This window comes from Coenobita brevimanus, chromosome 51 (assembly GCF_032717465.1).
Source record: "Coenobita brevimanus isolate Jiangsu-jjx chromosome 51, ASM3271746v2, whole genome shotgun sequence".
Lineage (NCBI taxonomy): Eukaryota > Metazoa > Arthropoda > Malacostraca > Decapoda > Coenobitidae > Coenobita > Coenobita brevimanus.
This window is the reverse complement of record NC_137004.1, coordinates 1,722,885-1,745,605: the sequence shown is the minus strand read 5'-3', so window position 1 is coordinate 1,745,605 and position 22,721 is coordinate 1,722,885. Positions and strand designations below refer to the sequence as shown.

Genomic DNA, 22,721 nt, shown 5'->3' with positions numbered 1-22,721 from the left:
GATTTTGCTTTCTGTTTCATTCTTTTTTTTTTTTTTTATTGTAGTATAATGATAAATTGTACTTAGTGTAGCGGTACTGTGGTTTAGGGTAGCTCTGCACCGAGTGACAAGCCAAATGATTTTCTGTAAATTAGGAAATCATTAACATTGCTGGGTGGTAACCTTTTAACCAACCAACCCATGCTGATGTGACAACAAGTGGGATGGCAGAGGGTTAGTGTCCCTCCCCAGAAAACAGCTAACTAAAAATACCAACAAGAAGCCTTGGACTAGAACTGACCAACAGGTGATGACTAGTTACTGAACAGAGGACATTGTATGGATTGCAACATGGAATGTAAAGGGTGCGAATGATAAGGGAAAGAGAGAGAGATTGTCCTGATGCTTGAGGATACATAAGTGGATGTATTTGGAATAACTGAGACTAAATGGGAGGTGAGAGTGTGAGAGAATGGGAGTACGAATGGTAATATACAAGGGAGTGGGTGAGAATGAGAGGGCAAAAGAAGGAGTGTTTATTGTTGTGTGCAAGAGATGCAAGGAGAATATAAGAGAGTTTGAATTGCTTCACTCAAGGATTGTGTGGGTGAGATTGAAAGTTGGACTACAAATGTGGGCGATTGTGTGTGTATGTGTTGATGCAAGATGATGCAAGTAGAGTGAAAGAAGAGTTATGGACAAATGTGGAAGCTTGCATGGAAAGTTTGAGAGGAATAATAATATTTTTTTGATTGGAGATATTAATGGAAAAGTAGGGACTGTGAAGGTGGATGGAGTAGTTGGACAGGGGGGTGTGCTTGCAAATGTATATGAGAATGGCAATGCTCTAATGGATATTTGTGCTGGGAGGGGGTTGGTGATAGGTAATACCCTCATTAGACACAAAATGATCCATAGGTATACGTGGCGAGTGGTGAGAAGGGTGGGTGGTGAACTGAATGAATGGAAGGCAATGATTGGTAATGTGTGTGTGTGGACGATAGAATAAGAAGGTGTATAATGGATGCAAGAACATATAAAGGTTGAGCAAGTGGACTTTCTTATCACCACTTGGTGGTGGTGAAAGTCAAAGCTCAAATGAAATAGAGGAATAGAAGAAAGGAAGGACAGAAAGAAGTAGTCCATACTAGGAGGGTAGAAAGGTTGCAAGAGGAAGGAAAAAAGGCAGAATATAAAGCAAAAGTGGAGAGCGATTGGATAAATATGGATTGGAGCAGATGGGGGACATGGAAGGTGTGTGCAAGATATTCACAGAAGAAATCTGTGTAGCATGTGAAGTGATGTGTGGGATGAAGAGAAGACAAAAGGGGGTACAAGGAACAACAGAGCGGAATGAAGAGGTGGAACAGACTGTGGCACAGAAGAAGAAATTACCTAGTGAATGGATGAGAAACAGGGACATGGAGGAAGTTGTGAGATGGAAGAGAGAGTTATATGTAGAGAGGAAGAGAGAGGTGAAAAGATTTATAAGAAGAGAATGGATGAGGAACTTGAAAGGAATTTGAATGTAAAGTGGAGTGAATGTAAGAAAATGTTCTGGAAAGAGGTAAAGAGAGTTAGACAGGGTCATAAAGAAGTTAGTTGGGGAGTGAAAAATATAAATGGTACATTGCTAGTGAAGAAAGGAGAAAAAGTGAGCAAATGGAGAGAACACTTTAAGGAATTGTTGAACATAGAGAATGAAAGTAATGCGAGTATAAGTGGCTAGGGAATGGCTGGGAGAAGGAGGGATGTGAGAAGAGGGGAAGAAATCAGTAGCATGGAAGTTGTGGATGCAATGAAGAAAGTCTAAATGGGGAAAGCCCCAGGAATTGATGGAGTGTGTGGTGAAACGCTGAAGCATGGGGGATAGTAGTAGAATGGATGTGGAAGATGTGCAGATTGGCCTGGGAGGAAGGTAGTCCTGGAGGTTTGGAAGTCAGGTGTAATTATTCCCCTGTACAAAGGAAAAGGGGAAGAAGAAGTGAGTGATAATCATAGAGGTATATGTTTTCTTAGTGTAATAGGAAAAGTATATGGTAGGATAGTTATTGACAGAGTTAGAAAAATAACAGGAAGTAGGTGGAGAAGAACAGGGAGGTTTCAGGAAGGGAAGAGGTTCTGTAGATCAGATATTCATTCATAGGTCTTTTGTGGAAAAGTTTTTGGAAAAGGGAAAGAAGTTCTATGTGGCCTTCATGGATCTGGAGAAAGCATATGACAGGGTGGATAGACAACGATTGTCGAAAGTACAATAATCTCTCATTTATCCAGATATAATAGAGCCAAAGTCATGTCCGGATAGTGGCAACATCCAGGTAATGAACACTGTTCCCCTGCCATACCCAGACCCTACCTTTACCCACCTACAACCTATACCTAACTTATTTGTACAGTACCTGTGCCTACATTTTTAGAGACTACTTGTCAGTGTACTGTAGTCATGTGGCAAAGTATCTCTATGTGATCTTTAGCAATACAGCATTTCACTGTCATTGCAGTATAACGCAGGAGGGTGTTGAAGGTCATACAACCATCACAGTGACTGCTGTCCAGCACAGTAGAGTTACAGCTGTCCTTGGAGCGGAACATAGGGAAAGGAAACTACAGCCAATTTCTGCCAAACAAGGTACAGTATAGCTAATGCTTTCACACATACTGCACGGTATGTTGATTCTTTGCTGTAACTAAGCTTTTACATGTACAGTATAGTGCTTTCCTTATCTGTTGTTTACTCTAGATGGTCTGATTTTACTGAATCATTTAAAACAGAGGATATAGTTTTATTTTATCCATGCTGTCTTCAGTGAAGTAGTTAAGGAGCATATGTGTCAGGTTTTCATGTACAGTACTGTTCATTTTTGAAGTTGTTGTTGCTCAACTCCCTTCCGTTTAGCCTAGTAGACCCATCAACCACATGTAAGCAACTGCCCTATGGAGCCATCCCATAGGTTCCCTATACTGCTGATGTGTCTGTCAGTGTGGCATGGGTTGTGTGGTGCAGCACTGAGATGCAGTATGTTGCTTGGACCTCTTCTGCAAGCAAGGTCAGTGTCATTTGTGATTCCACACAACCCAGATCTGTGCTGGTAACTAAGGAGGGCTGGACTCAGTCAGCTGTATTTAACCCCTAGGCGCTGGATGACAGTTATATCCAACGCAAAGTTTGTTGGTCAGGGACGCTGGGTGACAGCTGTAGTTGCAAGTGTTTTTGTGCCATTGTTTGAAGCGGCTGCCACTCTGTCTCATCACCAAAAGCTAGGGAGAGAGTCCAGCCAGCCAAACCAACCACAGCTCAGTTGCCTCTCTAACTCTGCCAGGTGTAAGACGATGTTTTCTTAACCTTCTCGTCCTATGCCGTTCCTGCTTCATGTTGACTTTTGCCTCATCCATCCCTGCCAGAGCCTCGTTCCAAAAATACTATGAAAGGGCTCAGCAATAGTGCCATAGGGCATGCCTTGGATGCCAGTGTGAGAAGTTATCACGTTGAGAGCAAAGCCATAGTTGGGGCTTCATGCACATGCGCGAACACATCCTACCTGTCGTGCTACCAATGAGTCCTCTTCATCACATCCTTGCTCATCGACATGATGACCACAGACTTGGAGGTACTTTTTTTTCACAGGGAGAAGAGTTGATGAGTAATATGGTCTTTAAATTGTTTCCCTAACTGATATAGTTTCCGAGATATTAAGGTTTGAAAACAAGCTGTTTTTGGAAGAATTCCTGTGCAAGGAGAAATAGCATGCCGTGGTGCGCGGTATAAATAGCCCGATGTTTGAGTGTTAAGGATCTCTCTAACGGGTGGATGTCAGAAGGGGAGAGTTTTACTGTATTGTTGTATACTGATTGAGTTGTATGGCCCTGCATATGTAACAAATACAGTGATCACATGCTTATCACATACTTGGTTATAGTGGTTTTCATTATCATTGCAAGATGAAAATCTGCTCTCCTGCCATTATCACACATAAAAAAAAAAGTAATCATCATCGCGCACCTGGGTTGGGTTCTGCCGACAACGATGGTGGAAAATATGTGGTATTAGGTGTTCTTTGAGTGATTAAAGGACGAGTCCCTATGCAAGGAGTTAATCCCAGATGGTGGAGACCACTAACTCTCCACCTCCTAGTTTCAGAACTCCTTACCTCAAACCCATTTCTGGTCTCTATGTGGTATGTGTTTCTTCCATATTGTGTCCTTTTTCATCATTTTCTATTAACCATGCCTGTGTGCATTTCTGATACTCACCATAACATTATGTATGTATGTAGTGAGTCTAAAGTGTTGGGAAAATTTGGGTTTACAAGTGGGATACCCAGTACCAATTAGGATAAGTCTTGCAGGTTCTGTGCCTTTGGTATCGCAGTTTCATTATCATACACTAGGAGCGATACCAATTATGCTCAATAGCCGATGAAGTCTCATAGGTTCTGTGCTTTCGGTATCGCATGGTTTTATTATCATATAGCCTACTAGGCACGATACCAATTATGAGCGATAACCCAAGGGATCACTGTAAGTAGACTAGGTGTTTCTTCATTGCTAGTGCTGGATTGTGTGGAGGTAGTACTGTATGTTGTTGAATGGGGTCTGGCAGTGTTAGTTTGGTGAACTGGTGATTGTTTTATGTGCCTAATTGTATTATGTGGTTTTATCATATAATGATAGGGATGTTATGTGTTAGTGCATCCAGCTGCTTAGAATTATGTGCCTCACATGTCAAGATGGTCTCTAATAGGGAAAACTATTTTGAAAGTGTAAATGAACTGTGAGAGTGGGAGTGGTGCAGCATTGTTGCATAAGGAGTTGTTCTGTATGGTTTGCACGGTGTTGTGCTGGTTTTTAGATAGGATGGAAGTCTGTGCTGATGAGGCATAGGACATCACTGATCTGATTTATAGTTTTAGGGTAGGAAGAGTGTTTCTTTTTGTTGCCCAGAGTCTTTCCCCATTATTGCCCCAAGTGCTTTGAGTTTGGGGGTACACCACCTCATGATGTCTTCTGTGTGTTCCATCAAGGTGAGTCCAGTGTCACATGTAACTCCAGTGATCTTAGTTAAAGAGGTTTATGGCATAGGTACATTGTTTAATATGTTAGGGGGCCTATTGTCCTCAACCCGTGCCTGAAGTGTGCTGTTGTGGTCTTGTTGCAGTATACAGGATGTGTCTGCTGTGTGGTGTGTGGTATTGGTAATGTTACCTGCATGAGAGGCAAAGTTTGTGAGCAGTTGAGGTGTAAGAATATCATGTACAAATAGACTGAAGTGTGTGTGAAAGAATGAAACCATATGAAACTCCTCTGGAAAGTATCATGTTCTTTATTACTTGCCCTATAGCATAATATGTTCTTGTCTACCAGATAAGTACAACTGTATTCTGTATTCATTTATGTGGACCTTGCATGCATAGGTACTGTGTACATGGTGCCCATAGGCAGTGGCAAAGTTCAGCAGGGTACACTACTCTCAAACTACCCACAGAGTGATGTTTAGGCTGGCATCATGGCTGCCCTCTTGACCTTTGTCAGGCATTTATAGGATTCTGTCAAGAATTGGAGGGGTTTGAGACTAGCGCCTATGACCCCTATAGAGGTGTTGTTGTATCACAAAGATGTTTAGGAGGCAAGTGGAAGCCAGTCTTTTGTGAGATTTTTCTCACTTTTTTTATCTTTCGTAAGCATTTTTAATGTCACTGTCGTATGATTGCTTTACCTCTCGTCAGTAACTTTGCATATTAGTAGTCTAGTTGGGGTCACAGATGGTTTGTAGTAGGCAACCTGGGGTCTGGTTGGAGACTCTATTGTAATTTGTTGCAGGGGACCACTTACGCAGTCCCCATGCACTGTCTGCCAGGTAGACACTAGCTGTGTAAGAGGTGCAGCTGTAGTTGGCAAGCACACACTGAGAATCGCTCTCCATTGTGTGTTGTACATTTTGGTGATTAGTTTGCCTTGGGGTTGGCATCATAGACATTACTAATGTCTAGTTTTGTAATAATTGTATGTTATGTGAGTCTCTAGAGTTGATACTGTCAGACACTTGTAGGTTCAGGTGCTTGTGGAGTGTAGTGCTCTAAACCTATATTGTGAGGGAGCAGGAGGAACATAAAGGTATGACTAACGGTAGTTGCAAATTAGACATACATTTACCGTGGATAGTGTGCTAAATAGTGTTAGGGGTCAGTATGAAGAAGGGTGTGTTGGGTCCTTGTTTATGTAATACAATGAGTGTTATGATTGGAATGCTACAGTGTGCTTATGGTTAGTTCCAGATGTTTGTGAGGGCCTGAATTCTATGTGGTCTTAAATTTTTCAGGCTTAGGTTGCTGATGTTGGATCAGCCCTGTGTGTGTAGAATTCTTTTTTTTCTTGATAATTTTATGTGTCTTTTAGAAGGAAGGGGGGTTGTGGTCAAGTGGAAAGGACTGCCTCTGCAGAGAAGATTGTTTTCAGACATAGCTTGTGTTAGTGTAAGGTAAAAGACATAGCTTGTGTTAGTGTAAGGTGACTTATGTTTGCACGCACTGACTGGCAAGTATCTCTGCTTGTTCTTTGTAAAATGGGATGTATTGGATGGTGGCCTGGGTCTTGGAGGTGCATTTTTGTGACCATGATATAATCAAGTGATTTACAGAGCCAAGAGGGGTCTGTGGAGTGGCTCAATGTTGTTGCTAAAGTTTCCAGTTTTGTGTTTTCTTTGTACCAGTTTAGTTGTCAATATGGTGATTTAATTGCTGGAGCCTTGTGATGGTGTTGTGTGTCTGTGAGAGATTTATAAGGTAAGCAATCTCTGGTGTAAAGTTCAGGTTGTAGTGTCTTCTGTTGCCTAATGGAATGTGGAGTTTGTTTGCGTGAAATACAGCATGATGTTTTATTTTGTAATGTGCCTGTTAGTGTTGACGATGAATGTTGTTTAGTATGCTGAAGTGTTCTGTTTCTTTAGTGAATTTTGTCCAATTTCTCTCTTGTTGTTTGGGCAAGTGATGTGGGGTCACTAGTTTGGAGGTACAGTAGATGCTTGATTTAATGAACTAATTCAGCCAATCCCTATTCCACTATCTCAGATTTTCCATTAAATAAAGTTCTGTAACCAAGGCTCAATATAAGGGAAAATTTTCCAGCATTTCGAGGTACTTTTTACTAAATCCTTTAAGGCAACCCAAACCTAGCAAAATATGCTACCTCTCGGTGCTACACGCAACTGTATGAACCCATAATTAATACCCCCAGAAATGCATTATTGTATTTGGAATGTCCTGAACGGAATTATACTCGTTTTAATGGACGTTTTCCCTTAACCCCTTAACCGCGGTTGTCATTCCAGAATGACATTGCGAAAACTGGACCAAACCACGGGTGTCATTCTGGAATGTTTGTGAAAATTTTGAATACCGCGCATTTTTTCCACGCGCCAATTGTTTCAAGGGAGAGTAGCTATTAAGTTCTTTCACTCCAGCCGACCCCCACCTCCCTCCTCCCACCCCCCGGGCCCCCACCTCCCACCCCCCGGCCTCCCCCCCCCACCCCTGCCCAAACACGCATCAGTATCTGTCCAGCTTTGTGAGTGACAATGATGTGGCAGTGAAGTTCGGGCAATTACAGTGCCTTTTACCTGCCTCAGTGAATACAGAGTGGGTGTTTATCATATGTGCAGTGTTCATATATGTCTATAGTATTATTATCAGAGTGTGGTTGTTATTTGGTAATGGTGTGTTGGGCGAAAAATAGTGATTTTAGATCGCTCACTTCTAATGGCACTGCCCGTCCAGTGATAGGCAACGAAATCATGAAACCTACATCAGTGCAAAGCTGAAGGTTATTACTTTCTAATGGTATCTTACTTTTCGCTCTATCTTTATTCTGTGCAGAGTTATAAAGGTTTAAAGTTTGTTTGTATTTGTTTGGTGTAGATGGTAGGTTGTTGTGTGCTGTTAAGATCTTTTCCAAAGGTAGTGAAGGATGCTTAAAGGTAGGTGGGCATCTAAGTGAATGGTTCAGGATCAGTGTTGGCATGAGACAAGGTTTTGTGATGTTCGAGTGGTTGTTCTGTATATATATATATATATATATATATTATGTATGTATGTATGTATACACTGTTGGATGAAAGAAATAGCAAATATTGATGAGATGCATTTTGGGTTTGTTCCAGGCAGAGGGACCACTGCTGCCTTACTCATTGTTCGACAACTTCAGGAAAAATATATAGGAAAGAAAAGGGAACTCTGCTTTGTTTTTGTTGATTTGGAGAAGGCCTTTGGCAGAGTCCCTTGAGAGGTGGTGAAGTGGGCAATGAGAAAGCTTGGGATCGAGGAGTGGCTGGTCAGGATGGTTATGGCCATGTATGTGGGTGCTCGCACCCACATGAGGGTGAATGGAGTTTTGAGTGAGGAGTTTTCCGTGAATGTTTGTGTACATCAGGGGTCAGTCTTGAGCCCCTCGTTGTTTATTATGATACTTGAAGCCCATTCATGTGACTTCAGAAATAGACTTCCGTGGGAGATGTTGTATACTAATGATATGGTGTTGACTGCAGAGAATGAATGAGAGGCAGAGAATAGATTTAGGAAATGATAAGATGGTATGGGACACAAAGGCTTAGGAAAAAAAGCAGATAAAACATAAGTGATGGTATCTAGGGCTAGGGACAGTACTGTCAGGGAAGAGGGGGAGTGGCCATGTACGATTTGCCACAAGGGCTTGGGAAGTAATTCCATCTTGTACAGTGTTTGTGATAAGTGGGTACATAAGAGATGTAGTGGTATTAGAGGTAGACTGCAAGATAATGCTGATTTCATGTGTGTGGTGTGTCGGGGAGCGCACGTGGAGATTGTCAGGCATGAAAGGATTGAACTTGCTGGTGAGCCTCTTGAGTGTGTGGAAGTTTTGTTACTTGGGAGACATGTTATGTGCTGCAGGTGGGGCTGAAGCTAGCTCTGTGGCTAGAGTGAGGAGTGGTTGGAAGAAGTTCAGGGAGCTGTTGCCTATCCCAACATTGAGAGGGCTCTCCCTCCATGCTAAGGGATTTTTGTCTGCGGCATGCATTAGGAGTGTAATGCTGTATGGTTGTGAGACCTGGGCAGTAAAGGAAGAGGATATTTGCAGGCTCAAGTGTACAGAAATGGCAATGATTAGGTGGATTGCAGTGTGTCCCAGAGTGCGAGGCCTGAGGAAGCTAGTTTTACAATGGAAAAGTTGAGAGGTAGGATGGGACTGGAGTGTATTGGTGTCGTGATGAGGAGGGGTAGATTGAGATGGTTTGGGCATCTGGAGAGGATGGGGGATGATTATTGGGTGCAGAAAGTGAGTAGTGTTAATGTTAGGGGTAGAGTAGCAAGAGGTAGACCAAAAAAGACCTGGGACGAGGTCAATGAGTGTGACCTCAGGGATAAAGGACTAAATAGGGAAGCTGCCAGAGATCGAGCAGCATGGAGAGTCACCATTAGGTGACCAAAGCCGACGCACACATGCATGTTGGAGCCTTCAAAAACGAAACGAAATGATTGGATGGTGTTATGAGAGAGGTAAAAACACAAGTAGTGAAGAGAGGGGTGGCATTGGTAATGAACAGGGAAGAATGGAGGATCTCAAATCTAGTGTATGCAGATGATACAGTGCTGTATGCAAATAAGGATTTGGACAAGAGCTTGGTAGACTGGTGTTGAGTTTTTGCCAGTGTGTGTGAGCACGATGCCTTGAAGGCAAGTGTAAGTAAGAAAAAGTAATGGTTGTTGAGAGAGAAGATTATTCTCAGTGTGACGTTATGGTAAATGGAGAGAGACTTGAATTGGTGAGAGAGTTTACGTACCTAGGTGCAGTGATAGAAAAGAGAGGTAAGTGTGCAAAAGAAGTGGAAAGTAGAGTGGCACAGGGGAGAGAAGCGGCTGATGCTATGAAGGCTTTGATAAGAAGCTGAGGTCTGAGTGTGGCAACTGTGAGAGGCTTGCACAAAGTATCACTGCTTACTCTGATATATGGGTGTGAGGCTATGGTACAGCATGAAAATGAAAATCAAGAGTAAGAGCAGTGGATATGGGACTGGCAAGGAATGTGTGTGGAATGCAGAGAGTGGATAGAATAGGGAGTAAAGTGACTCATGAAAGGTGCAGAGTAAGGAAGTCTGTGGACACCAGAGTTGAAAAGAGTATGCTTAGATGGTATAGACATATGGATGGAATGGATGTGAGTATATATGAGCAAATTTGAAGATGAGAGGAGACTTGGAGAGCCTAGAAGAAGGTGGATAGATATGGTTATTGAGTGTATGCGACAAAGAGAGATATGGGAGCTAACGGGGCTAGGAAGCTGACAACCAGTTGAGTTGGATGGATGAATTTTGTGTGGAGGAGTGTAGACCAGTGTTTAGCATCCTGTTTTAACTTGACAGTTGTTGTATTGACACTATGATAGGTGAGTATGAAGCTGTGCATGGAATTATTTTTTTTTTACCTGTCTAGTGGAGCCAGGATTCTGGGGGCTTGAACAGTGAGTGAATAGGAGTGTGACACAGTCAGTTGGTTAAACTTTGTTTATTATCTTTCACATTTTGTCAGGCTCCCTGGACCCCACCTTGGGATGGGAAATGTCTGGATGATGATGATTGATGATGATGGTGGTTATTGATGATTGGTGATTATGATGGATTATCTGTGCCATCTTTATTCCTTGGATCCTGTATCCTCATCTCCGTACTGTATTGTACTGTATTGTATGTTCAGTCACTGTAACCATGTCTTTTGCCCAAGCTCCTAACAGTAACTAGTTATTTATTATTGGCTTATACATTTACAGAGGAGAGTCCAGTTGCTGAGGTTGTGACCTCTTCGCCAGATGAACCTCCAGCAAAGATACCACGTGAGGAGAAAGATAAAACTGAAAAAGAGAAGAAGAAAGACAGGAGAGAAGATGATGTTATGGTGTGTTATAAGTATGATTTTATCTGCACAGCCCTGCTTCATAGTGATCAGTCTGCCATGTTTATTTCATTAAATTTAATTTTTTATAATTTTACCTTTAGTGTTGCCGCTTAAAAAATAAACTGAATTGTGCATGCTCAGATATTTGTGTTTAGAGAATATAATATAAGCATTTCATATTCCAGACTCATTAAACAGAATGCCTTGTAATAATAGAACTCCTTGACAGTACCCATCCTATGGTAGTTAAAGTTTTCAAGCTAATCCAGAAGCCTCAGTTAATTTACAAATGCTGGAAATTAACTCTGTGAAATCTTAATTGATAGAAGATATGTTTTTAGTTGTTAAGCAACCCCGGTCTTGTGACTGAGGAGACCCATAAACTGCAGGCAAACAGTCGGCCCTACAGAACTGTACTATGAATTGAACTGATGTTCCCTTGCGATAGACAGTGCCTTGCTACAGGGAGGCTTGGGGAAGAATGTAGAGATTTGGTTCCTAGATGGATGCTATTTTTGCATCTCTCCATCCAGTTAACGAGGGCACCATAATCACATCACCCCATTATTTGGTTATATGGTTACTACCAACATTGTATTGGTTTTCTAGGATACAGGATACCTTTCGGCTTGTCACTTAGTGTAGAGCCACCTGAAATGAAAAGAAGAGTAATTAAAAGCAGCAAAGGTGAGATTTTGGAGGAGAGATGTGTAGACACAGAAAAAGAACGATAAAGGTGAAGGAAGAAGTAGGCAGCGTTACATGAAGTGAACATTGAAACACAAAATTTTAGGAATTATTTAGAAGGGATGAGTAAGCCTTAAGGTGATAGGAGGCATAGAAAACCAGAATATTGCTGGAAATGATAAATGATTATGTGATTAAGATGACTAGAACTTGAGAAAGTAAATAAGTTGATGAAGAACTGAATTGGTGGATGAAGTACAGTACTTGTCTGTGTGTAGGTGAACATTAGAAGAGTTATACACCTATTTAAATTAACAGTCAAGAAATTATGTCTCTTTCCTATAGATAACCTGTAGAGGACATTAAAAAGGAAAAGATTTTTTGTGCCTCCTTGATGAGATGGAGCTGAGAATTATGAAGCCTCGAATGATGTATATTTCCAGCCCATTTCAGTCAATACTTTGACATATATTGCTTTCCCTTTCCTAATTTTGGATCCATTTCACCCTGGTCTCAAGTAGAAAATAGGGTCATAATGATAATGAGTGAGGGGTTAAGTGGAATGCTCATCATTGGATTCTTTAAACATACCTAAGAGATAAGGGGATGAGGCAGAAACAAAGTCATCATCATCATCATCATCCAGACCTCCTTTCCCACCCAAGGGCAAGGTGAGGAGTAGCAATGTCCAGACAGCCCAGGTTTGCCCAGTCCAATGGGCCATGCTTCCATTCACTCATCATTCAAGCCCCCGGAATCCTGGCTTTATCGTATACGTCAAAAACATTCACCACGTTCTCCAGCTTCACATAAACGTATCCGATTGAGTCAGTCAGGATGCTGCCACTTTAAAAAGGGGTGCCAAATCGCTAATCATGCACTTCTCCTCACAACACTCATCCAGCCAGCTCGATCTCTTGTCAGTTCCCTAGCCTCACTGACATCCAAATCTCTCTTCCTCACACACTCATCCACCATATCTCTCCACCTTCTCCTTGGCCTGCATCACCTCCTCCCTCCTTCAGATTCGCTCAGATATACCTTTTTCACCACTCTGTTGTTATCCATTCTCTCTACATGACCATACCATCTCAGTACACTCTGATTCTGGTGTCCACCGACTTCCTCACTTCACACCTTTCATGAATCACATTATATCGTATCTTATCCACCCTCTGTACTCCACATACATTCCTCAGCAGTCCCATCTCCACTGCTCTTACTCTTGACTTTTCATTTTCATGCCTCACCATAGTCTCACATCCATATCTTGAAGTTGGCACTAACACTCCTTCATGTAAGCCTCGTGCCGCTGCAACACGCAAGCCTCTGCTTCATACTTTTCTTCCTTGTGTCACTCTACTTTCAACTTCTTTTGCACATTTTCCTCTCTTTTCTATCACTGTACCCAGGTATTTGAACTCTCTCACCAATTCCAGCCTCTCTTCATTCACTGTAACATCACACTGGGAGTCACCTTCTCTCTGAGTAACCATCACTTTACTCTTTTCTACATTTACTCTCAAGGCATGCCACTCTCAGACATCAACAAAACTCTGCACTAGCTTACCAAGTTCCTGTCCGGTACTTGCAAGCAGTACTGCATCATCACCATACAACAAATTTGAGATATTCCATCCATCACCATTAATTACCAATGTCTTGGTGGATGAGTTTGGGAGAGTGTGTAAGAAACGGAATCTAAAGGTGAATGTAGGGAAGAGTAAAGTGATGGTCTTTGAGAGAGGTGAAGTCAGTGAATGTACAGCGAGGTTGGATGGTGAGGAATTGGAAAATGTGAGTACGTTTAAGTACTTGGGTAGTGTGATGAGTAAGGATGGAGGTTTGGAGGGTGAAGTGCTTGAAAGGGTACAGCAGGGAAGAAAGGTTGCTGGTTCTTTGAAAGCAGTGATAAGAAACAGGGAAGTGAGCATGGAAGTGAAAAAGTTACTACATGATAGTATTGTGATACCAACTCTAACGTACGGAAGCGAAGCCTGGACCTTGTTGGAAGGACACAAGTCAAGAGTGAGAGCAGTGGAAATGAGTTATTTAAGAGGATCCTGTGGAGTCACATGGAGAGACAGACTGACGAATGAGGATATAAAGGAGCGTTGTGGTGTTGATGTGGATGTGATAGGAAGCGTTATGAGGAACACACTGAGGTGGTTTGGCCATGTGGAGAGGATGGAGGGTGAAAGACTGACGAAGAGAGTGTATGTGAGTGAGGTGGAGGGGGGAAGAGGGAGGGGGAGGCCGAGGATGAGATGGAGGGATGGGGTGGAGAGGTATATGAGAGAGGGGGGTGTGAGTTGGGAGCAGGGCAGTGAAATGGCGGGGGACAGGGCGACTTGGAGGCGATTTGTTTGTGGCCACCCCAAACGGGATTGAGGCGTCTGGCAATAGATAGATAGATAGATAGTCTTCCCTGTCTTCATTACTCGTGTTTTTACTTCTCTCATCACCCCATCCATATATACATTGAACAACCATGGGGACATCACACAACCTTGTTGCACGGCCACACCGATCGTGAACCATTCACTTAAATGCCCATTAACCCTTACACATGCTTCGCTACCATCATTAAAACTCTTGACAGCACCTAGCAGCTTACCATCTACACCGTACATGCGCAAAACTTTCCACAATCCTTCTCTGTCTGCTTTGTCGTATGCTTTTCCCAGAGCCATGAATGCCATAAACACCTTATGGTCCTTCTCACAAGCCTTCTTTGCTATCTGTCTCACTGCAAATACTTGATCCAGACATCCTCTGCCACTCCTAAAGCCACCATGTTCATCACTCACTAGGACTTCTGATATCTCTCTTTCTTCCTCAATAATAATTCTTCCATATACCTTCCCTACCACACTCAGTAAACTTATGCCACAATAATTCTTGCACTCACTTCACTCACCTTTATTTTTGTACAGGGGTACAATCACAGCCTTTTTCCACTCTGCAGGCACAGTTTCACTCATCCATGCCTTCTTACATATCTCCAACAAGCACTTCATTCCACTCTTTCCACCACACTTAAGCATCTCTGCAAACACCTCATCAACCCCAGCTGCTTTCCCATTTTTCAGCTGCTTCACAGCATTCTTCACCTGTGCGAGTGTCACATCTCCTGGCACTGCATTCCTTCTCTGCACACCCCCAAAACCAATCTCTTTATTCCATTCATCAGGCATTCAAAATATTCTTTCCATCTGGTCCTTACTTCATCTCCATGGGTTAATAATCTCACCACCTGCATCCTTCACACCATCACATTTTTTTCCGCTTTCAGTTCTACATTTCCGCACCTCTTTCCAGAAAGCTTCTTATTTTCAGAGTAGTTCGCATTCATTTTTCTTCCCAGATCATCATTTACCTCCTCCTTTTTCCTCTTCACTAGTCTCTTTACGTGCTTCTTGCTCTCAGTATCCTCAGTTCTTATTTCAACTGAACCCCTATTCTGTAACCATTTTAGCCACTTCTTTCTCTTTTCCTCCACCATTCTCTTAACCTCATCATCCCACCATGCCATACTGTTCTTCTTTGTTGATACTCTTGCCTCACCACACACCACTTCAGCATTCCTAACTATGCAATCCCTGTATGCATTCCACAGGCTGTCCAGATCCATTTCATTCCAGTTCTCTGATTCTAACTCCTCCTCTACTTTGGTCCTGTAATCATCTGCCATTCCTTTTATCCTCAGCTTCTCAACTTCCATTCTCCCTGACTGCTCCTCTCTCTCCTGATCCACCTCACCCCTCTCAGCTTGATCTTGCATACCACAATCATATGATCTGACAGACCTCCACGTTGTCCTCTTACAGCCCTCGTATCAGCAACCATTCTCATCGTCGACCTCTCTTCAAAATAGATATTGAGATGTTTTGCACTGGTACCACACACTGTTCCAACAATTGATACAGGAATCTAAGGAAATCATGTTCAGGGAGTAACCAGATACTGTACATATAAAAACCAAAAAATAACATTGAATAAAAAAGAAACATTAACACCCAGGACTTTTTTTTTTTTTTTTTTCCAGTGAGACCAAGGGTGGGTCAGGTCAGTTGAATTCTTCTTCTTCTCTTTTTCATCTTCTCCATTTCTTCGTCTTTTCATCTTGTTTTCTTCTTTTTTCTTCTTTTCCTTTTCTTCTTTTTATTCCAGCCCCTTGCAGCCTCCATAATGAGTCCTTTGTTTCGTATGAAGACATAGCATCGGTCACCACTCTTCCCTGAGCAACTGTTCTTTACATTTCCCTTCTCACTTACCTTTCTCGCTCTTTTTGTTTACTCATTTATTTATTTATTTATTTGTTATATTTTATTTATTTATTTATTTGTTGTATTTTATTTATTTATTTATTTTTATTGCACCAAGCTAACCATCAGTGTACATATGTAAAACATCTTGACTTGGAGAACCTATATGACTCCTGCAAACCTAGGAGTTCGAGTCAGAGCTATGGCTGTGGCTGACAAACATGGTCTCCAAATTTGCGTAATAGGGAGGCACCTAAGGCAATAATTACACACCGCAAGTGTTCAGTGAAGATTTTTTAATACTCTTATTATAGGAGTTCCTCGTATACTATGGACAGTTTATTATGTATTTTCCTCTTTACTACTTGTTTTTTGGTAGAAATAATTCATATGTATATATGTCTTATTGCATTAAATTGCTAAAACTTTTTGCCAGAATTATTTATTCACTGGATGCACTCCACAGAGTTTGTTGTCAGCTCAGAGTATAAGAGAACGAGAAACAAAGAAAGTTGGTGAAGAGATCATGGAATTGTTGAGTAAACCTACAGCCAAAGAAAAGAGCATTGCACAGCGGTTTCGATCTCAAGGAGGTTTGTGTTATATCTTTTCATCAGTAAACAATTTGTAAATATTGGTGCTGCATCAACATTTTGAACAACAGTAATATTGTTTCTCTTTTTAGATGAATACAGTAAAATGAGCATATTCTTCTGGGTATGTTGGCATATGGTCATGAAAGTCCCAAATATTTGGAATGTTAAGGCTTGTAATGAGTATTGTATTATGCATTACAGATAGCCTTTAAACTAATTTTTCCATCTGACAAACAGAATTACTGTATATCCTAAATATCAGGAGCCAAGGTTCAAGAATTTTGTCCACATGGTACAAAGGAGGAGTGTGAGAGAGCCACCAAGGGCAGCCCTCAGTGTGGCCGGCTTCACTTTCGCAAAATCATCCAGAAGCACACGGATGAATCCCTGGGTGACTGTTCTTTTCTCAACACGTGCTTCCACATGGACACTTGTAGGTAATGTCAGTGGAGTAACTTCAGAGTACATTAATAGCAGTTGTCACAAATATTCCTAGTCATGCTTTTTGTAAATCTTTAGTAATGCAGTGTGGTGGAAATGCCATGAATGCCATGGCAGATGGGGACCCCATTCTCTCTCTCTCTCTCTCTCTCTCCACTGAGTAAAGAATCAAATGTAACCCAGGACAGTTTCCATGAGTATCTCTCTCTCTCTCTCTCTCTCTCTCTCTCTCTCTCTCTCTCTCTCTCCATTGAGTAACAGATCAAATGTAACCCAGGACACTGTTTATTACTATGAGTATCAACCATATAATTTGTAGGTGGGGGTGCTCACCATCCACTCACTTGATGTAGTGTTGCTTTGGGTGTCTGCCCTTTCTCCTCTTCCATCCCTCCTCTTATGTCTTTCCTTTACTCATTCCTCTTTCTTCTGCCTACTGGTGACTTAACACTTCCTCTTCTGTCATCTTTCCTTCATTCTTTCCTCTTCCTTCTGCCTGTGGGTAACTGTACACTGAGTGACAAGCCAATTGGTTTCCTGTACATTAGGAAACCATTTACTATGCTGGGTGGTAACCATAAAACCAAATTATGGCACCTGGTGGTTTAGTGGGTAATTAAAGTGCTCCAGTCGGATTGAGCCTGTGTAGGTTTATATCCAAGGGGTGGTTGGGGTTTATTGCTCACATAATGCCACTCAGGGATGAGTGAGGCTGGTCATTCTCATCTTAAATGTCAGGACCAACTTGCCTAGCCCCGGGTTCCTATGCTGCATATGGGGTGACATAGCATTGGATGATGGATGGATGGATCAACCATATAACCAAATGACACCTGGTGGTCTAGTGGGTCAGTGGGTTAAGGTACCCAACTGGATGGAACCTGTAAGGGCTTTCATCTGCAGGGTGGTTTAAGTTTATTGCTCACATAATGCCACTCAGTGACGAATGAGGTTCACCCATGCCTTATATATTGGGACTGAGTAGCCTAGCCCTGGGCCCCAGCATTTCTGTTTATAGGGCAGAATGGGATGGGATAATGGATGGATGGATGGTTGGTTAATAAACATAGTCTTATACGAGAGTCCATATCTGCTGTAATTAAATTTGATATGGGTACATGTTATCTAGTGTTTGTTTTGCAAAGTTTGAGATTTTAGTCATATTCAACCCATCTCTGCATTCATTTGATTAAGTACAACCAAGTTAGTCAAGGGACACTTAGTGTGTTGGCCTCCTTTGTGATTTATGTCTCCAGTCAAAGATAACGGTGCAGCACATATCCCCTCTCTATTTGCCCTGGGGAATAGTTTATGATGATGTGGTGAACTCAGAAGTGAATGATTTAGAACTTTAGTGTATCTAGTGTGCTAGTATATTTTACTGGTACTTCTTTTTGCAGAAAAGAAAGAACCAGTGGCTGCAAACTGTCAAATGATATCCATTCATATTGTGTCATATTTATAAAGGCTCCAACATGCTTGCATGTGTCAGCCTTGGTCACCTAATGGCTGCTCTCCACACTGCTCAAGCTTTGCCAACCTCCCTGTTCAGTCCCTTATCCTTGAGGTCACATATTATGACCTTGTTCCAGGTCTTTTTCTGTCTGTCACTTGCAACCCTGCCCCCATTTCGCATTTCTCACCCTCTGCACCCTATTGTTGTCCTCCATCTCCTTAACATGCCCAGACAATCTCAGTCTCCTCATCACAACACCAATACATTCCAGTCCCATCCTTCCTCTCAACTCTTCAGTCGTAATCCAAGCCTCCAAGCCCCCCTTCCCCCGGCGTTGCATTCAAGCATGCACTACATCCATCCATCCATCCATCATCCAATCTTATGTTGTCCCATGAGGAGTGTAGGAGCACGGGGCTAGGCAAGTTGGTCCTGACATTTAAGATGAGAGTGACCAGCCTCACTCATCCCAGAGTGGCATTACGTGAGCAATAAACCCCACCCACCCCTTAGATATAAACCAATACAGGCTCAATCTGATTGGAGTGCCTTAATTACCCACTAAACCACCAGATGCCATAATTTGGTTATATGGTTACCACCCAGCAAAGTAAATGGTTTCCTGGTGTACAGGAAACCATTTGGCTTGTAACTCAGTGTAGAGTCACCTATAGGCAGAAGGAAGAGGAAAGAATGAAGGAAAGACAGAAGAAGGAGTGTAAAGCCACCCAATGGCAGAAGGAAGAGGAAAGAATGAAGGAAAGGAAGACCGAAGAGGAAGGCAGGAAGAGAGCAAAGGGCAGCATGCACTACACATCCAACTAATCATTGTCATTTATGTATGTTTGAATCTATGAATATCCTCTTCCATTACTGCCCAGGTCTCACTACCATACAACGTTACACTCCTAACACATGCTGCTTATAAAGATCCACTAGCATGGAGGGAGAGCTCTTTCATTGTTACGAGAGGCATCATTTCCCTGAACTTCTTCCAACTGCTCCTTACCTTAGCTCCACCTCCAGCACATAACATGTCCCCCAAATAACAAAACTTCTCCATGCACTAGAGAGATTGTAAGAAAATATTGAATAAATAAAGTCAGTATATAGGTAAATTGATTATGAGTGAGGTGGAAGGGGGGAGAGGGAGAGGGAGACCCAGGATGAGATGAGGTGAAGGGATGGAGTAGAGAGGTATATGAGAAAGGGAGGTGTAAGTTGAGGGGAGGGCAGGGAAATGGCAAAGGACAAGGTGACATGGAGGTGATTGTTTGTGGCCACCTGTTACAGGATTAAGGCCTTGGCCGTAGATAGATAAACAGATAGATTTCTTTGTGCCTTGATGCAATACTTTTAAATGATTGAAGGTCCTCAGCAGAGGAATAAACAGACTGAGGAAGAGATTTGAAGTTCACCAGTTGTGTTCATATGCAGAGGAAAAGATAGATTTAGGATGAGGTTTGCAAAGTTGAACAGTTTAGTTTGCGAAAGATTGAGAATACTGGTTAACTTGTGCATTAGAGATGGACAGAAAAGGGGTGAGTGTGTATAGCTTTAAGATGTGCTACTGATACTATTGCTCTCCCCTGATGTAAGAGGTATGCAGGCAGAGGCTTAGTAATAGTGGTGATCAGTGTCATATCTGTAGTACCGAGTGAGTAACGCAATATTGTGATGAACAAAGGACCAGAAAAGAGGAATACGGAGGAAAATCTGAGTCTCAAAGACATTTACTGGATAAACTAAATAGTGTGGAAAGGAAAAACAGTCAACCCACGATTCAACAGACTAATGGGGAGGGGGACGAGTGTCCATTGTTTGAAAAAATCCACTGCTTGAAAATGAAGGGGAAAATAGCCTAAAACTCGAAAAATAGCAAAAGAAATACGAAGGTATCGAAGATGAAGTGCAGCAACGCTATCGCAGACTAATTTACCTCACAATACCCCGTTTTCTATGGACCCATTATATTATGACTTGCTTCATGGTGTACTGTGCAGTACAGTACAGTACTGTGTTACAGTAATTTTTTATGTTCAACTACAGTATCATTTATTTTTGTACCTGTAAAGAGAAGTACCGTATGTAGTTAGAAATGACAACCTTTCAAATAACGGACAAATGACTGGTGTCCACAGTAATTCTCTGCCAGCGGATGTTGTCCGTTGCTTCTGAAATCCGTTGATTCGGGGTCCATAGAATTGAGGATCGACAATCAGATGAAGAGGGAAAACAGGGATATCATAGTTGAGCAATGTGTGAAGAATGATAAAGGAAAGATAGGGATGAACAGTTGGGATATTAAAAATGCCTGGAGAGAGTACAGTATTATAACTGGTTGTTCAATGACGAGTTTGGCTGGAACAGGGAAGGTTTAGAGCCAGTGTTTGGTCCTTGGCTTTTAATTGACACTGCTGCTGTGAGCAGGGCTATAGGCAGGATGCAGGCAGGGAGGGCAGAAGGTGTGTCTGGGTTGTCTGCTGAAATGCTGAAGGCCTCAGGAGATATAGGAGTGGGGTTAGTTACTGACTTCATAAACACGTTTATATATGAGTGCGTTGTCTCAGGTGATTGGCTGAAGAGTGTGATAGTAAATGTTTACAGGGGTAAGGATGATGCCTGGAAAGAGGAAATTATAGAGGCATAAAGCCTTTCGACTAGATAAGGACAGTAATGGAGAGAGTTCTAGAAGGTATGATTAGAGAAAGAGTGAACATTGATGAGATGCAGTTTGGGTTTATGCTAGGCAAAGGGACTACTGATACCATATTCATTGTTCGACAGCTTCTGGAAAAATATATAGGAAAGAAATGAGATTTATGCATTTTGTTTTTGTTGACTTGGAGAAGACCTTTGACAGAGTCCCTAGGGAGGTGGTGAAGTGGGCAGTGAGAAAGCTTGGGATCAAGGAGTGGCTGATTAGGGTGGTTATGGCCATGTATGTGGGTGGTCACACAGGTAAGAGTGAATGGAGATTTGAATGATGAGTTTTCTGTGAATATTGATGTGCATCAAGAGCCAGTCTTGAGCCCTTTGTTGTTTATCATAGTACAGCACTTGAAGCCCTCTCACATGTCTTCAGAAAATCATAGTAGAGTACTTGAAGCCCTTTCACATGACTTCAGAAATGGACTCTTGTGGGAGATGTTGTATGATGGAGTGGAGAGGTATATGAAAGAGGGGGGTGTAAGCTGGGAGCAAGGCAGCGAAGTAGCACTGAACATATTGACATGGAAGTAATTTGTTTGTGGCCACCCTGTATGGGATTGAGGCATCTGGCAATAGACAGATAGATAGACATATAAATGGTTGCTCTTGATCATAGGTAACCAAAAATAATTTGGATAGGTGTTATTCACAATTAAAATGATCTCTGATCCACCTGGGGGGTCTGTATGGTCTGATTATTTCCTAGTTGTTTTCATTTTGCTTGTTCTGTTGTTTCCCCTCACCCACTTCACCCATATATCATTACAAATGTCACTTACAGTATGTGGTATTTGCTAGGTATGTACATTATGAAGTGGACTACAGTGGTGTCAATGAGCAGCAGGACCACCAACCTCCCTCTTCCTTGCTGGTGCCACTGGAGCGCCCCAGACCTGATGAGCGCACCATTCTCTTCCCTCCTCAGTGGATTCAGTGTGACCTCAGGTTCCTTGACATGTCTATACTAGGTGGGTAAAGTAGGACCCAGGTAGTTTACAGTTTGATGTTCAGTACAGGCAGTCATTATTGTAATCTGCATGTGTTTCATAGTATTTGACCTTCATCCATTCATTTAGTGTAGTAATTTGGGAGATAGGCAGATAAGCTTTGTAGATTGTGGTGAAAATAGGTTGACAGATTTTCTGTAATGTTTTATCAGCTTTATTGATAATTAATAAGAATTTTAAAAAAATTAACATTTTTTATTAACTTATGGTTATTAACTATTGCCCCTGGTAACCTGTGTAGGTCCTTTCACCTTCACACAGGACCTCACCCCATGTCATCTTTAGTCTGCCTGTGGATATTCTAGCTTGCACATCCACATCTGTGACCCTCCTTAGCCAGTCATCCTCCTCCCTATTCCTAGCATGTCTAAACCATCTCAGCCAGCTACTTTGCATTTCCTCTCTGATATTTTATGCCGATTATCTCGCAGTACACTTTCTCAGTTCTGTCTCTTAGCTAAGAAGACCTTGCTCATCCATCTCATCATTTTCATATCTGTGCATTCCAGTCTGTATGTATCCTCTTCTCTTACTGGCCATGTCTCACTACCAAACAGCATAACACAAATGTTTTGTAGGGAGAAGCCTTGGCTCAAAAGGAGAGCCTCTTCATGCTCAGGAGAGGCAGTGACTCCCGATTTTTTTTTTAGTGGTTGAGC

At 42.1% G+C, this 22,721-nt stretch overlaps 1 protein-coding gene across 2 annotated transcripts in view; it reads left to right on the top strand.

Annotated features, from left to right (window-relative positions):
- Positions 1 to 22,721, top strand: part of Mettl3 (methyltransferase like 3) — a 74,624-nt gene that overhangs the window by 13,826 nt on the left and 38,077 nt on the right. For both annotated transcript variants that reach the window (XR_013897404.1, XM_080272752.1), the window contains exons 3-7: positions 2,481 to 2,608; positions 10,771 to 10,895; positions 16,317 to 16,443; positions 16,709 to 16,883; positions 21,854 to 22,023. Coding sequence is in view for 1 of the 2 variants with exons in the window: in XM_080272752.1 (XP_080128878.1) it covers positions 2,481 to 2,608; positions 10,771 to 10,895; positions 16,317 to 16,443; positions 16,709 to 16,883; positions 21,854 to 22,023 (725 nt within the window). In the remaining variant the exon portion in view is untranslated. The remainder of the gene's footprint in view (positions 1 to 2,480; positions 2,609 to 10,770; positions 10,896 to 16,316; positions 16,444 to 16,708; positions 16,884 to 21,853; positions 22,024 to 22,721) is intronic.